The 18,368-nt window shown below is 43.7% G+C and overlaps 1 protein-coding gene across 1 annotated transcript in view; it reads left to right on the top strand.

The window, feature by feature from the left end:
• GNB1 (G protein subunit beta 1) overlaps positions 1 to 8,015 on the top strand; it is a 69,045-nt gene extending 61,030 nt beyond the window's left edge. The window contains exons 10-11 of the mRNA XM_040427587.1: positions 1,122 to 1,233; positions 5,436 to 8,015. Of these exons, the coding sequence (XP_040283521.1) occupies positions 1,122 to 1,228 (107 nt within the window). The 3' untranslated portion in view covers positions 1,229 to 1,233; positions 5,436 to 8,015. The remainder of the gene's footprint in view (positions 1 to 1,121; positions 1,234 to 5,435) is intronic.
• Positions 8,016 to 18,368: the final 10,353 nt, after the last annotated feature.

Here is an 18,368-nt window from a genome sequence, read left to right on the forward strand (position 1 = left end):
CTGCTAAAAATGTTAAAGGGGTTCTGCACTGTGTTTTAACTGATGATCTATCCTCTGGATAGATCATCCTCTGTTTGAGAAGGCAGCGCCGCGGCCTTCTCAATGTTTACCGCCGGGCCCAGTGACGTCACGACTAGTATCAACTAGCGTGGGCGGGGCTAAGCTTCATTCAAGTAAACAGAGCTTAGCCCCGCCCACGCTAGTTGATGCTAGTCATGACGTCACTCGGCTTGCGGTAAACAGTGAGAAGGCCGCGGCGCTGCTGGAGCGCCGCTGCCTTCTAAAACAGCTGATCGGCGGGGGTCCCATGCTTGACCATGCCTATGGACTTGGCTGGAGGAGTAGTCAGTCCAATTATTGTTAATCCAACAACTACTCTATGTAAGGTGTATGGCCACCTTTACTGAGATGCAGACATTCAGTACGGAGGGATACTTTTTGGGGGCATGGCTACGGGGTGCAGTGCTTTTTGTTGCATCCAGTTGTGTTCTCCGTTAATGAATGTGCTGGATGTAGACCCGACACCTGCTCTTTGGTAACTGCATTTCTGCAGCACTTTGTGTGCACCTCTAATGCTCATCGCAATTAACGTGTCCTGGATGGTCTGTAGTAAAATGGTGACCGTTATATGGGAATCTGATGCAGTGGGGTCCGGTGTGCTTTCAGGAAGTGCTTATTGATCTGTGCCAGTGTAAGTGCCTGCTGAAAGCATAGCGTTGCCTCTTGTACAGGAAAAGTGGTTGGCGAGGCGGCTTATGTAGCTGATCTAGTGCTTTGTGGTAAAATAAGCGTGGTTTTTCCTTTCCCTGCCTGACACTGTGTGTCGGCTATCTACTAGGTCACTCCCAGAAGACCATCCAGTATATAGGTGGAGATGGTGTCCATAATGACTGCTGGTTTGTGGGGCGGAGTGGGGCTTTGTCTACGTAAATGTGGTCTGGAATAGCTTCCAGCAGTTTGACCAGCTGTTAGTGCAGCGAGCGTTCTGATGGCATTGTGAATTATTTAGGCCATCAGGCTACTCATGCATTTCTAATGTAGTCTGCTGCCGAGATCAGCAGACAGTGTGTTAATGCCTTAACCTTGCTGAGCTCACACTCTTTCCAATGTTTCCCTTCAAGGTGTCCTTGCTGGTCATGATAACCGTGTAAGTTGCTTGGGAGTGACGGATGATGGCATGGCAGTGGCAACAGGGTCATGGGACAGCTTCCTCAAGATTTGGAACTAAAATCTGTAAGTATCAACAAGTGCGCTCTCCGTGGCATCCGTCCTCCTGACAGGTTTACTCTTCTCCAGATCCTCGCTTCAGCTGTTTGCTAAACAGGACGGGAGTTTTTTAAACTGTTCTCTGATTCCTGGTAAATGTCATTTATTGAGAACTGCTTTTGTTGTCAGCGCTTCTAAATAGAGATACGGGGAAGTGCCAGCGTGTAGAAACTGTGAATCCAAGGGTTGCATACAGGCTCACATTGAGCGCAGACTTAAAGAGGTATTCCCACCTGGACATTCACGGCATATCCACAGCATATGGCGAGAGCGGGGTCCTGTCTCGTCACCGCCAGGGTTGGAGTGGCAGCCACGCATGCTTGGCTCTCTACATTCATCTCTATGGGACTTCCGAAAATGGCAAAGTGAGTGCATTCGGCAATTTTCAGAACTCCGCTTGAACGGAGTAAAAGGAGAGAACCATGCATGGCTGCATCCTCTTTCTTGGCGGCATTAGATGTGCGGGCCCCATAGATGTGACCCACACTTATTGGACATTTGACACATCCTGTGGATATGCCTTGTAGATTGTAAGCCCTCGCAGACAGGGTCCTCTCTCCTTCTGTACCAGTTCGTAACTTTGTGCTTATTGCATTTGCTTTGTATTATATATGTGCACCCCTTATGGTATGTACAATGCCATGGAATTAATGACGAGTTATTAGTAAATAATATGCCATAAATGTCCAGATGGGACAACCCCTTAGAGCAGTGGTGGTGAACCGTTTAGAGGCTGAGTGCTCAAACTGCAACCCAAAACTCAACACGACAAATTTACCCTGAATACTACAGTCCAGTATAGTATATCTTCCATGTACTTTATCACTTGGCTATAATAGCCTGCCTATATTCAGTGCGCTGCCTGTGCTGTTCATAGTGCGCCCTGATGAATGGCAGGAAAAGTCTAAGACATATTGGTACACTTTAGAATTTTTTCAGGGCGCGGGTGCCCACAGAGAGGGCTCAGAGTGCCACCTCTGGCACCTGTGCCATAGGTTCACCACCACTGCCTTAGGCCCCTTTCACACAAGCGAGCTTTCCATGTGGGTGCAATGCGTGACGTGAACGTATAGCACCCACATGAGATTTGTAATCTCATTCACTTTGCTGATCTACGTTGAGGTTTTTCCACCCTGGAATCTGTGCAGAAAAAAAATCAAATTCTGCAGCTTGTCCAGATAGCCTAAGTGTAGAAAATCATCAAAACACCCACCACAGAGACTCTGTGTATCCTATGAGATGAATCTTTAGCTCCTACAAATGGGGAGGCATTGTGAATGTGCATCTCCTAGAATACACTGGAGATGCTGCACTCAGATACTACACAGTTTGAGTCAGGAGAATATTAGAACTCATTGTATGGATTCACCTATTATATTATTTCTTTAGTAGCAATCTGTACATGAAGGGACGTACAGAGGAGCAAGGAGGGTGGGGAGGGGTCTGCCAGCTGCCAGGAGGGAGTTAATAGTTCACAGGAAGCCAGCCGCACAGGAAAGATTGTACACAGGCTGGTAGGTTGTGATCTTATGGCGGAGCTGCCCATAATACACTGCTCAAAAAAAATAAAGGGAACACAAAAATAACACATCCTAGATCTGAATTAATTAAATATTCTTCTGAAATAATTTGTTCTTTACATAGTTGAATGTGCTGACAACAAAATCACACAAAAATAAAAAAATGGAAATCAAATTTTTCAACCCATGGAGGTCTGGATTTGGAGTCATACTCAAAATTAAAGTGGAAAAACACACTACAGGCTGATCCAACTTTGATGTAATGTCCTTAAAACAAGTCAAAATGAGGCTCAGTAGTGTGTGTGGCCTCCACGTGCCTGTATGACCTCCCTACAACGCCTGTGCATGCTCCTGATGAGGTGGCGGACGGTCTCCTGAGGGATCTCCTCCCAGACCTGGACTAAAGCATCTGCCAACTCCTGGACAGTCTGTGGTGCAACGTGACGTTGGTGGATAGAGCGAGACATGATGTCCCAGATGTGCTCAATTGGATTCAGGTCTGGGGAACGGGCGGGCCAGTCCATAGCATCAATGCCTTCGTCTTGCAGGAACTGCTGACACACTCCAGCCACATGAGGTCTAGCATTGTCTTGCATTAGGAGGAACCCAGGGCCAACCGCACAAGCATATTGTCTCACAAGGGGTCTGAGGATCTCATCTCGGTGCCTAATGGCAGTCAGGCTACCTCTGGCGAGCACATGGAGGGCTGTGCGGCCCTCCAAAGAAATGCCACGCCACACCATTACTGACCCAATGCCAAACCGGTCATGCTGGAGGATGTTGCAGGCAGCAGAACGTTCTCCACGGCGTCTCGATACTCTGTCACGTCTGTCACATGTGCTTAGTGTGAACCTGCTTTCATCTGTGAGGAGCACAGGGTGCCAGTTGCGAATTTGCCAATCTTGGTGTTCTCTGGCAAATGCCAAACGTCCTGCACGGTGTTGGGCTGTAAGAGCAACCCCCACCTGTGGACGTCGGGCCCTCATATCATCCTCATGGAGTCTGTTTCTGACCGTTTGAGCAGACACATGCACATTTGTGGCCTGCTGGAGGTCATTTTGCAGGGCTCTGTCAGTGCTCCTCCTGTTCCTCCTTGCACAAAGGCGGAGGTAGCGGTCCTGCTGCTGGGTTGTTGCCCTCCTACGGCCTCCTCCACGTCTCCTGATGTACTGGCCTGTCTCCTGGTAGCACCTCCATGCTCTGGACACTACGCTGACAGACACAGCAAACCTTCTTGCCACAGCTCGTATTGATGTGCCATCCTGGATAAGCTGCACTACCTGAGCCACTTGTGTGGGTTGTAGACTCCGTCTCATGCTACCACTAGAGTGAAAGCACCGCCAGCATTCAAAAGTGACCAAAACATCAGCCAGGAAGCATAGGAACTGAGAAGTGGTCTGTGGTCACCACCTGCAGAACCACTCCTTTATTGGGGGGTGTCTTGCTAATTGCCTATAATTTCCACCTGGTGTCTATCCCATTTTCACAACAGCATGTGAAATTGATTGTCACTCAGTGTTGCTTCCTAAGTGGACAGTTTGATTTCACAGAAGTGTGATTGACTTGGAGTTACATTGTGTTTAAGTGTTCCCTTTATATTTTTGAGCAGTGTACAAGGGTTCAGAATGTATAAATGCAACTGAGCTGGGGAAAAATAAAATGGCACTGCTAGAATAGTGTTTGGAGTTAGCATTAAATATGCAAACAAATTTACCAAAGTTTTACCTTAACTAGTTGTAGACTGAAAATCTGAGCTCAGAAAGAAGACTAAGTGACCGTGGCCAGCGGTATATGGATGCAGACCTCCAGGGCGGTGCAGGGTGTTCTGTGACTAGCTGGGATATACGATTACTCTGGGCTGTAGGTTTGATGGTTGTCAAAACACCAAATTCATAGTCCTAAAATTCAGGACTGAAACAGATATTTCAGCATATTAGTTCTGTAGACCTGGATCTAATGACTTCCCCAAGGGAACACAAGGTGCGCATCTCCCTGTAGGATCATGGCCACTGACAAATATCGCCATGTAAGGCTACTTTCACACTTGCGTTCGGAGCGGATCCGTTTGGTGTCTGCACAGACGGATCCGCTCCTATAATGCAAACGATGGGATCTGTTCAGAACGGATCCGTCTGCATTATCTTTCAGAAAAAATTCTAAGTCTGAAAGTTAGTCAGACGGATCCGTCCAGACTTTGCATTGAAAGTCAATGGGGGACGGATCCGTTTGAAATTGCACCATATTGTGTCAACTTCAAACGGATCCGTCCCCATTGACTTACATTGTAAGTCTGGACGGATCCGTTTGGCTCCGCACGGCCAGGCGGACACCCGAACGCTGCAAGCTGCGTTCGGTGGTGTCCGCCTGCTGAGCGGAACGGAGGTCAAACGGTGCCAGACTGAGGCATTCTGAGCGGATCCTTATCCACTCAGAATGCATTGGGGCCGTACGGATCCGTTCGGGGCCGCTTGTGAGAGCCTTCAAACGGAACTCACAAGCGGAACCCTGAATGCTAGTGTGAAAGTAGCCTAACAGATCAATTTTAGGTTTCCCCCTAAGTGGCTATATAACGTGAGAATCCACAAACCTTTAAAGATCAGTTTTTTTTCTTATTGTGATTTGTAATTATTGTTCGTCTTCCCTCTCTAGATACCCAGCGGACTTCTCCATGACTGGAAGAGCATTCCAACCTTCGAAAATTTTAAATCATAGCATATCCGATCCAACCATACTAACTTGGACACCCACTCTCCCTACTCCCATACATCAAAGGGCAGAACCTCTCCTCTCATTTTTTGCTGAAAACAAGAGCACAATTATTTGCTATAGGAAGAATTGTTTTCTGGTTCTGAAACCGAGAATTGTGCATTCCTTTTGGGACCATTTCTTCTGTTATTTTTTATTTTTTTTCTGTCATCCCTTTCGTTCACCCTTTTGTCTTGAATAATGATACAAAACACTATGCGCCGTACAAGATAACCAAGAAATAGCTATATCAAGCATAAAGTCCATTTCATGATTGTTAATCTGAAGGTTCTAGAGCAGCGAGTCTGGTTTTCTTTCCTTATCCTCTTTAAGCCGGATGCTAACGTGAGAACTGCAGTACAGGATTGTAAAATAACAGTTAACGGGTTTGGTTTCTTTTTTGTGCCCCCCTCTTTCTGGTCCATTAAGTGAAGGTGGGATGTGATAGACCTGTAAGTCAGGGCCTCTTTAAGCTGTAAAGTGTCCCCGTATTGTCAGTTGTGAAAATCTGTTGCACAGGTACAGAACCCTATGAACATTAAAAGAGCATATTAGACCTCCACGTGCCCTCCATGTAATGGTCATGCGTAAAATCAGTCAGCCCTTCCCCCGGGTAGGTTGCTCCAGTAATTGAGTTACTTTTGAGCACTGCAACTGCTTGGGAAGTGTAGTAACCCAATGCCTGGAGTGCCTTGCGTCATCTAAGGATAATGACCGTCCATGTTGGGACTCTGCAACAGATGCGACTGGAGTGTTGGAAGGACTTGGTTAACCATGTACAGTTCTTTATACCACCTATGCCAATGAACTGTGTTCTGTTCTATGAATGCATCTACACCACTCCACCTTCTCCTCTTGCACCCAACACACTTTTAGAGCTCCTTCAGGGATCGAGAGCATGCAAGATTGCAGAGCAATGCTATGCTATTGAGGTTAACCCCTAGTCCTTGTTATATATATATATGTATATTTTTTGGGTGGGGACAAGATTTCTTTCCCTTTTTAGAGCCAAGCTGGCAGCAATCTCTAGTCTATTGTAAGCACCCACATCAAGCACCAGTCATGTGGTTTGTTTAGTGTGCTCCTTTTTGAGCAAAGACATGCACTCCTAGATGGGCATCTAGTAGTCTTGTTGGTGCGGTTATGCTGTTGCCATTTTTTTTTTTTTTTTTTTTTTTTTTTTTTTTCTTTTTAATTTTGTCCTTCACAGTTTAACACATGTCAAATCCTTTATTCATGGAAAACCTAAACCATTCAGACCCATGTTCCCTCCGAACACTTGTTTTATTAACACTGGGAAGAGATAATGAGATGTGCAAGGGTATATTTCATGAACACTACCCTGGCCCCGTATTGATAGATTAGGAGCAGCAGCCGTGGACAGAAGTACATGTCTGTACTCTTTCGATATCAAGTCAGATGTGTATGAAATGATGTACAAATTTAATGTTTTTGAAAATAATGATCTTGAACTTTCTAAGTTAAAACTTAAGAAAGCTTTTATTCTTCTGTTGGCGGGGGGTGGGGGTGTGTTTGCCATAGGGATGGGTTTTCCTCTTAAGATTGCATGCTGTAGAGTTGCTTCATAATGTGCAAATAGAGAGTCCTTAGATGGGGTTTTTTTTTCCCCCTCCCCCCTTTTCTTTTTTTCTTCTTTTTCATTTTACACGAAATAACCTGTTTAAATGAATTAACTATTGCGGTTGTGCTTTTTTTTTTTTTTTTTTTTTTTTTTTTACAATCACAGCTACTCTATGTATACATTTTTTGGGGGAAAAAGTTAAGTGCAAAAAATTAGCACTTTGAGGAGTAGCTTGATTCACTTTTATTTTTTATTTTTTACAAATTAAAAAAAAAAAACATCCTGTTCAAACGATTGCATAAAAATCAACAAAAAAGTTTTTTCAGGAATGGTTGGGAAATGTGAAATTAAACTTCACCTTGGTTTAAGTTGATGCTTCTCAGCCTGTTCTTGTAGAAAGAGGATCTTGCATCTGATTTTTGTTTTTGTTCTTCCTAGAACAGCTTCCCCCTCAAATTCCCTCCCGTTCTGTTCAAGTCTATTTGTTACTGTAGAGATCTGGACACCAATACACAGGAGCTGCACCTCTGTTCCACGGTCTGTGCAGTAAGAAAGTAGCACATTATTTTTTTTTATTATTTCATTAGCTTCTTCCTAATTGTATATGATCGATACTCAACCTTTAGCTGTAGAGGCTTTTTATTTTTTTTCTCCTTTCTGTAAAAATTAAAAAAAAAAAAAAAAAAGTGCTGTAATTGTGCGTTAGGCCGGGAACTGGCAAAGAAAGATGCCCCGCCCACTTCTTGCATAAATTACTATGTAGAGCTCTCTTGCACCCCCTACTCCCTTTCACCTTTTGTATTTAATTTTAAAGTCAGTGTACTACAAGAACGCTGGATGCAAGATAGATACTATATTAAAATGTACTGTTATTTAAGATGTAATAAAGCAGTTTGACATGAGTTTATTCCTTGTCATCAGTCTCTTATTCAATTGGACCTGGATAAGTTGGAGCATGATGGTGCAATCACAAACTACTTCCTATGTGTGAAAAAAAATAAAAATAAGTGTATTGGACCTCAAGTGAATATTCTGTATTAAGACTCCCCACAATCAGACCCCCGAACACTACCAAACCTCAGATCAGACATAAAATAAATGAACGTACCTCTCCTGCTCCAGAGGTTGCACTCAATGGTCTCTGGTAGTCTTCCAGGCTTCACGGTGACCTGAAGACGCACAGCGTCAGGTCCTAGTACACGCCTACATGCGCTATGTGCTGACTCTATACACAGGACACAGTGGAGAGCGGGTCTTGGAAGAAGACCATGGAGCGGTGAGTACAGCCAGCACTAGCAGTGCTACAGTCACTGCCCCCAGCGCCTCTATAACGGATGCGCCCATTAGTATTTGCTTTATAAGAGGCACTGCTGTTTTTCTCCTCACTTTGGGGGTGGGGACGACGACATTTTTTAAAGCAAACAAAAATGAATTTTAGAACGTACTATGCAGATTTCGTCAGGATGTTTGTTGCCGATTTTCCCCAATGCAAGATCTGGATATGTTTTAAGCTGTCCGCTGCAAAGTTTTTTTTTTTTTTTTTAAACCATGTGTGACTGTGCCTTTACAGTAACAGTACTATGATCACTCATATTACTGTCAAAAGATTAAAAGAAAAAAAAAAATTCTGTGTTTTGAAACGTGTGAACAGGCCCTTAGAGGTTGTTCAACCCTTTAGCCTCTTTCACACGAGCAGATGCCGTGCGTGGAATCTGCTGAATGAAAGAGAGCCAAGCCCCGCTCCGGACAGCAGAGACACGGAGCATTAACATTATATATAATGCTCCGTGCCTCTCTGTGACCTTTTTACTACAAAATCACAGTGAGATAAAGTTGTCACCGTGATTTTGTAGTAAAAAGATCACAGAGAGGCAAAGAGCGTTATCAGTCATGTTAATGCTCCGTGCTGTCCAGAGCGGGGCTTGGCTGTCTTTCATGCAGTGGATTCCACACACCATCCGCTCGTGTGAAAGAGCCCTTACAAGTGATGACCTGTCCTCAGACACCCTGCACCCCTGCCGATCAGTAGGTCTGGTGCTGATCCTACACAGCTCGGTCTCTTGTGCAGTGAATATTGCTGATTACCACAGCGCTGCTCCCAATCACTTCTGCAGAATAACTAATCGGCGGGGTGTCTGAGGCCGCCAATCAAAGAATAATGGCCTCTCCTGAGGTCATCCATTGTAAAGGGTTTGACAACCCCTTAAGGGCTTATCCACACAAATATATTTCTTCATTTGTGTGTACAAAAGACTGCATATGGACCCCTAGACCTATAAGTGGCGCTATTCATAGCACCGTTTCTCAGCACAGACCCTCAAAGCACCTAATATTTTGGTCCTTGTTTCTCGGAACACTGACCTGGAGACAATTGTTTCCCAGTGCTCGCCAGTATCCAATATGGATACAGGGACCTCACTGACTTGTTTTAAATTTTGCTGTCCGAATAAGGGGGTGTTCACACGACTGTATGTTTTGGCAGGCTGCAAATCGTGGATCTGCAAAACCCTAAATTCCTATTACCTGATGAACAAGCTTTTCACTCGTTCATCGGGTAATCAGCGGCACCTTAAGGCCAGGGCTACACGGCACAAAAGTTGCGCAACAATTTTTATAATTGACCATTACAAAAAATGTTGCTTGACTTTGGTGCGAAATGTCGCAATGTAGTTGCACTGTTGTCGCTGTCTAGCCCTAGCCTTACACTGGCAGATCATCACTAATGCTTATTTCAGATGATATGGCCAAACATCAGGCAGTGTAAAAGGGCCTTTACACACAGACTTCAACGTAACACCTGTACGATAACACTCCATCCGCCGTCTTGGGTAAAGAATTGCATCTCGTCCTTTATTTAAAGGGGGTGGCCACTTTCTGACCACTGTTGACCAATGTGTATGTAAGATCACTATATAGCGCTAAGGCTACGTTCAGCCAACAACGGAGTTGTGGACAAAAATAGTTGCATGCAACGTTTTAGTTTTTTTTGCCGAAACCTGACATTTATGCAGGAAAGTGGCTGGATCACCCCCGAACCTCATTGCAGTCAGTGGGAATCCTGTGGTAAAGCAGAGGATCTGTGTCGGGGGATCTCCTACGGAGCATGCCGGATGTGAACAAAGCCTTACTGATGCAGCTTTTGTTGATCTTCTGTGCCATTTGCTCTATTTCATAAGCCACACTCTCTTGTTGGGTAAATCTTTTGTGCTGTCCGCATAGAGGTCCTGCCACTAAGAAGGCAGCTGATGGATGGTCATAGGACCAGACACATCGGTCAGCCTCCTCCATTCAAACACACTGAACCTGCAGTGAACACCCAACCATGCAAGTGCATTTGAATGAAGGAGACGAGTTGATGTGCCAGTTGATCGTCCATCTGATGGGCAGGACCCGTGTGTGGACAGCACAAAATATTTGACCAGCCGAGGGGGGGGAATACCTTATTGAAATATAAAAAATGGCACCGAATTGCAACAAAGACTATAATATAGTTACCTACACATTTGTCAACAGTAGCCAGAAACTGGCCAACCCCTTAGAGGGGTTTTCTCATCTGACAATGGGGGCATATCGCTAGGATATGCCCCCATTGTCTTATAGGTGCGGGTCCCACCGCTGGGACCTGCACCTATATTGAGAATGGAGCCCCGAAAGTGAAGGAGAGCGCACTGCGCATGCACAGCCGCCCTCCATTCATTTCTATGGGGCATTTCTGACGAGCAATTTTGTTAATTTTTTTAATCATCGCCTTCCAAGTGCTATACCTTTATTTTTCCGTCCATGTAGCCATATGGGGGCTTGTTTTTTTTGTGTGACAAGCTGTAGCTTTTAATGGTGCTATTTTGGGGTACACAACGTTTATTAACTTTCTGGTAGGGGGGAAGAAAAAAACAGCAATACTGCCACTGAGTTTTTAATGTTATAAATTTTGCGGTGTTCATATTTCAGTATAAATAACGACAACTTCTCTGGGCCAGTATGATTACAGCTAGGGATGAGCGAATTTCATATTTTGAAATTCGTTTTCGCTTCGTGTTGTGGTATTTACTGAATTGCGTTATGGATTCCGTTACCACGGACCATAATGCAATTAGATGATGAAATGCATAGCTGAATGCCCTTAGAGACATTCCGTTATTCTTTCCGTCATAATAGAAGTCTATGGACTGCAAAACTGATCCGTCCCATTTCTGTTATGCAGGGGAGTCCTGCATAACAAATGCATATAGTTTTCTTTACTTTTTACTACTTTTGTGCAATAAGTCCTTTTTTTTTTACGGACTAAAAGGTTTTTACATCGTCGCTTCCCAGGATGGTATCATTTTGTGGTCTTTTTTTTTTTTTTTACAGCATTCACTGTACGGGATAATTTGCATAATATTTGCAGACGTTACGGATGCGGAAATACCAAGTATGTGGAGATTTTTTTTTTGCCATTTTTTTTTTCCAATTGAAAAGCCTTTTTCCAATGAAAAAGCACAGTCCCTATTACAAGCGGACTATAATAGGTCTTTTAATCGCTTCTAAAATATAATACACCTCGGGGTCATTTAACAAACTGGTGTAAAGTAGAACTGGCTTAGTTGCCTATAGCAACCAATCAGCTTCCACCTTTCATTTTGGACAGCTCCGTTGGTTGTTTTGGGCAACTAAGCCAGTTCTACTTTACACCAGTTTGTTAAATGACCCCCACTGTATCTATAGTGCAATGCATTTTAATGTCTGTGCTATACTGCCATTGACCAGCAGACTGCGCCAGATAGGCGTAGCCTGCTGGGAAACACTGGTGGCATGCACGCTTGGGGTCTATACTAGGCCCCGGCCTACATACACACACACACACACACACACACACACACACACACACACACACACACTCACTCTCACACTCTCACACACACACACACACACACACACACACGAGCAACCTGCAACCTCATTTGCGGGGTGCTGATGAGAGACAGAGGGCGTCTGCTCCCTTTGAAACCACTTACCTATGGTAAGGGGTTAAACGGCCCTGCTTTCTCAATCATGAAATATAGAAAATGGCACCAAATGTCAACAAAGGCTATATTAATAAGTGCCATATGGTGATCTTACAAATACGTTAGTCAACAGGAGCCAGAAAATGGTGAACCCCTTTAAAGGGTTTCTGTCATCAGAAAAATCGTTATGTAGCTGACTGACATTAGCTATGTGCTAATGTCAGCAACATAACTGTATGACTTATATCTCCCTGCCTGCCGCTGTTTGCGCTAAATAATGACTTATAATATGCAAATGAGCCTCTAGGTGCTAGTGGGGCGTTGCTGCGGCATCTAGAGCAGGCATCCTCAAACTGCGGCCCTCCAGCTGTTGTAAAACTACAATGCCCTGCTGTAGACTGATAGCTGTAGGCTGTTCGGGCATGCTGGGAGTTGTAGTTTTGCAACAGCTGGAGGGCCGCAGTTTGAGGATGCCTGCTCTAGAGGCTCCGTCCTCTCACCGTTTGGCACGCCCTTGTAAAGGTGATTGACATCCTCGGTCTCCTCCGTGCCCCGCAAATCTCGCGCTTGCGCCATCCATTTTAGTATTAGGCGCAGTGAGTGAAGGACGGCAGCAGGCGAGCGTCCTTCACTCACTGCGCCTAAGACTAAAATGGACGTCGTGGGATTTGCGGGGCACGGAGGAGACAGAGGACGTCAATCACCTTTACAAGGGTGTGCCAAACGGTGAGAGGACGGAGCCTCTAGGTGCTGCAGCAACACCCCACTAGCACCTAGAGGCTCATTTGCATATGATAAGTCATTATTTAGCGCAAACGGCGGCAGGCAGGGAGATATAAGTCATACTGTTATGTTCTGCTGACATTAGCACATCGCTAATGTCAGCCAGCTACATAACGATTTTTCTGATGACAGAAACCCTTTAAGGCTTCCCTTCCCTCCTCCGAACTTCCCAAAAGAACCCGTGCCTCGCCTCCCATATGCAGGATACACTTTACCGCCAATTTCTGCAGAACTGACGGTCTGGATGGAGACTGCTCGAAGGCACGTGCCTGATTCTTTGCTCTAACAGGAGAGGAGTGTCGGTGCCTGGCCGCCGTATTAAGAGGGCTGCTTGCAGTTACAATAACATTAACTCTTTTTTGTTCATTTTCCTTGCAATATTTTTGAGCATGATGCATTTTTTATTTTTATTTTTTAATGTGAGCCCCCCCCCCCCCCCCACCTCGGATATTGGCGTTCACACTCCGCCATATACTCCTTGTGGACTGGCCTTTATACTGGTGTGCTCCTCTCTGCAGCGCACACACCTCCAGCTCTTCATGTGAAATGCTTATTTCCTGTGCTTCCAGCAGTTTTGCTTCTTAATATAGTTTACTGTTCCTGCTAATAATAACTGGTTTAGTGAGAGTCTAGCAGACCGCTGTGACAGAGACAAGTTGCAGCTGCCCCCTTCTGATGAGGTTCTAAGCCTTGCAAAGGGCAGGCAGCAGCAGGGGCCCAACCCAGATGAACGGGAAGGCAGTCAAAGGTTCTGCGTTACATTATTAATGTATGTGACTTGCCCTCCAGCTAGCCATTAGATTCTTTTTATATAGCACATTTTTTATTTCATCACAGATTGTGATGCTAAGTTGCTTTTTGATGCACTGATTTGCAACGGTCACTTGGCTTGTTTTGAGCCTGTCCATGTAAGGTCAGTGGTAATGAGTAGAGATGAGCAAATTTCATATTTTGAAATTCGTTCACGCTTCGTTTACTGGTAAAAGGTGAATTGCGTTATGGATTCCGTTACCACGGACCATAACGCAATTCTATAACTCAATGCCTTTAGAGGCATTCCGTTATTCATTCCGTCATAATAGAAGTCTAGGGGCTGCAAAACGGATCCGTCCTGTCTTGCATAATGGAAACTGGACGGATCTGTTATGCAGCCCATAGACTTCTATTATGACGGAATGAATAACGGAATGCCTCTAAAGGCATTGAGTTATAGAATTGCGTTATGGTCCGTGGTAACGGAATCCATAACGCAATTCACCTTTTACCAGTAAATGAATTATATAACCGGAAATTCGCTCATCTCTAGTAAATAAATTGTATATATACATTTACATTTTTATGCACTTACTGGTGACTGTATTAAAAGATATGAACCTTCATGGAATTTCCTTGACAATACTGCCCCCAGTGGTCTGAAGTGCTTCAAGAATTGTGTTTACTAAGGATAAACCATTGGTCGTTTCTTGAAGAGACTAGAGGTTCTCGGGCTCTCATCAATCCTTTTGAAACAGTCCCATCCTTTTAAAATAAATAAAAAACTTATTTGGCAAGTTTAGGGTACTTTCACACTAGCATTTTTATTTTCCGGCACAGACTTCCGTCACAGGGGCTCTATACCGGAAAAGAACTGATCAGTTTTATCCCCATGCATTCTGAATGGAGAGTAATCCGTTCAGGATGTCTTCAGTTCAACAATACTAAAACACGGGGGGCACACCAATAATGATGAAGCAGAGTGCTGGCCTGGTATATGTAGCAAGCAAGCAAGCAAGCATGAACAGAACAAGACAAAGAAATACCATACAATGGCCGCACCTCAAAAATACAATTTATTGAAATATATAAAAATTAAAAACAACAACATGTACATGGGGCAAACCCCAAGGATGGTACAATTAGAGTATGACGGTATATATATCTGTGTGGTGATGTGCCACAGAGAGAGCTATGCAAGAACGGGTAAACAATGTAATCCCTGAAACAACTCCCTCAATCCTGTAGTGGTGGCACAAACATAATGGTATCACACAAGGCATACAAAACCCATCCAAGAGGAGTGCACTTGAAGTCTGACGTGTATCGCTAGTGCCTCGACTAGCTTCCTCAGAGGTCCATGTGCATTTGAGTCCTAGGAACTCATCCTATATAGTCAGTAAAGTCAGATATCACAATTAATATATAAGAATCAGCTGTGGTCATACCTATTAAAAACTAATTTGGTGAAGAGGTCAGGCGAGAAAACGTAGATAGGTATCACCTGGATGTGTCCCAGTGCATGGTCCGTGCGCCCCTGCAAACGCCAGCGAACCGGCGTGTTGACTAAGCAGGCGCGCATGCGCAAGATGGCTCCTGGAACAGACATCAACGCCACGATGCGTTCCAAACGGCGGAAGCACAGTGGAGCGTCAGACGTCATATCCGGGAGCCACACCGCAGCTGAATCCCGGTGGAGCGCAAAATGTAAATAAATGTGAATACAAGCGGGCACACCAAAATTAGATATTTGATCATACATATATACACAGTTATACAGTTACAATATAGTGCAGTTGCAAATACAATAAAACCTCTTGAACACACAGTTCATGTCCAATATGCAATATAGTTTATAAATCCTACGAATAAACCTTCTCATGCATGATCAAGGGGGATCAAAATTCATATGCATAATAGCCATAATAATTTACATGATTATTGCATACCACAATGAAAAATAAAAAATAATAATGAAAAATATGTGTATATATATACACATTACAATGCAGTACAATTGCCGATACAATATAACCTCTTAAACACAAAATTCATGTCTACTGTACAATGGAATTAAAAATGTGCCCTCACATACATGATCAAAAAGGGATCAAAAAACACATAGAGTAATATCCCTTACCAGGCCAGCACTCTGCTTCATCATTATTGGTGTGCCCCCCGTGTTTTAGTATTGTAGATTTGTGTGCACGGCTAGGGACGAGTTCCCTCTTGCCTTTTCTGGGGTTGTGGCACCCTATACTGTGGTCATATCATGGCATTTAATTTGGAGGCGAGGGAAGCAGCATGGACTTCGCAGGCTACTGCGTTGTTCCACGAAGATGGGGTCACCGACACAGGGGGTGACTTCAGAACATTAACGTCTGAGATCATTGACACCCATAAGCTCTATACAAGGGTTTGGTGGAATATCAAAAGCCTTGAGGAATACCTCAAGTGCTCCATCATCCCTAGGGGCCTGAGGGTGCAAAAATTTCCCGCATGGGAGGTCACTGTGGAATTTAAGGAGACCTGGGAACAGGGACTCCTACAATGTTCCAAAATTTTGATGGACATGTTGATTACACATGATAAGGAATTGTTACAACGGACTAGATTAAGGCTTATGGAGTTAGAATCTAAATTGGACCAACATGATAAGGATAAGGTTGCGTCATTTCAGGTGAGACTGAAAGAAACATTGGAAAGCTTTGATAAAGAGATTATGATAGGTAAAAAAACAAAATTCCAATGTGACAAAGGTGATTTTGAGAGGAAACAGGCCTTTAGGTGGAAACAGTGGTAACACACGGGCACCCTCTAGGGGTTATCAAACAAATAATGCAATTGTTAAACAAGCGACCCCTGGCACGCATAGTGAAGCGGATTTTTTATCCGAAAACAGCGAAGACAGCGAACTCGGAGGGGACTACGAAAATCCCAGAAGAAAGGGACCTCAGTTACGCTTCACTGACCTCGGGTGATTGGACTTGGTATGACTTTGATCATGTGACTCCAATGACCCCGGGTCATGAATATTTACAGCACCTTATTTTCTCATGGCCCCTTCCTCTGGCTTACCTCACATTCCCCTCTTCTGAGGGGTTAACCTTGCCATCATTTAACCATTTATTTATATGTATGTTTTGGTTCACTCTTGCTAGATCATTGTTTGTCTGAGAATGGTTTTCATGGACAAATATAGGATCTAATAATCTCTAATCAAGAATGTATTCTTGGACGTTCTCTTCTTTGCATTTGCGCCTGCGCTCTCTAGTCGCCTGTTCCGGTGCATGGTCCACATCCCGTGGTTTGCAAAATGTATATGTGACCACTTTTCTAGTATAAGATTGTCTATGCATTCACCATGTTAAGTGGTGAGTGGAGGACTTTTTAGGTGTTATTGAAACAAATTTATTGTCTTTTTCACTATGGTATACTTTATTCGCATATATTATTATTATTTATTATTTATATTTTTTGAGAAAGCACTGATCTAGCACTTTAGTAGACTATGTCAAGGGATATTACGCTATGTGTTTTTTGATCCCTTTTTGATCATGTATGTGAGGGCACATTTTTAATTCCATTGTACAGTAGACATGAATTTTGTGTTTAAGAGGTTATATTGTATCCGCAATTGTACTGCATTGTAATGTGTGTGTGTGTGTATATATATATATATATATATATATATATATATATACATATATTTTTCATTATTATTTTTTATTTTTCATTGTGGTATGCAATAATCATGTAAATTATTATGGCTATTATGCATATGAATTTTGATCCCCCCTTGATCATGCATGAGAAGGTTTATTCGTAGGATTTATAAACTATATTGCATATTGGACATGAACTGTGTGTTCAAGAGGTTTTATTGTATTTGCAACTGCACTATATTGTAACTGTATAACTGTGTATATATGTATTTTTTGTATTTTTTGTGGTATGCAATAATCATGTAATTGACTATGCATAACCATGCGTATCCTATGATCAAATATCTAATTTTGGTGTGCCCGCTTGTATTCACATTTATTTACATTTTGCGCTCCACTGGGATTCAGCTGCGGTGTGGCTCCCGGATATGACGTCTGACGCTCCACTGTGCTTCCGCCGTTTGGAACGCATCGTGGCGTCAATGTCTGTTGCGGGAGCCATCTTGCGCATGCGCGCCTGCTTAGTCAACACGCCGGTTCGCTGGCGTTTGCAGGGGCGCACGGACCATGCACTGGGACACATCCAGGTGATACCTATCTACGTTTTCTCGCCTGACCTCTTCACCAAATGAGTTTTTAATAGGTATGACCACAGCTGATTCTTATATATTAATTGTGATATCTGACTTTACTGACTATATAGGATGAGTTCCTAGGACTCAAATGCACATGGACCTCTGAGGAAGCTAGTCGAGGCACTAGCGATACGCGTCAGGCTTCAAGTGCACTTCTCTTGGATGGGTTTTGTATGCCTTGTGTGATACCATTATGTTTGTGCCACCACTACAGGATTGAGGGAGTTGTTTCAGGGATTACATTGTTTACCCGTTCTTGCATAGCTCTCTCTGTGGCACATCACCACACAGATATATATACCGTCATACTCTAATTGTACCATCCTTGGGGTTTGCCCCATGTACATGTTGTTGTTTTTAATTTTTATATATTTCAATAAATTGTATTTTTGAGGTGCGGCCATTGTATGGTATTTCTTTGTCTTGTTCTGTTG

Source organism: Bufo bufo, chromosome 1 (genome assembly GCF_905171765.1).
Source record: "Bufo bufo chromosome 1, aBufBuf1.1, whole genome shotgun sequence".
Taxonomy (NCBI): domain Eukaryota; kingdom Metazoa; phylum Chordata; class Amphibia; order Anura; family Bufonidae; genus Bufo; species Bufo bufo.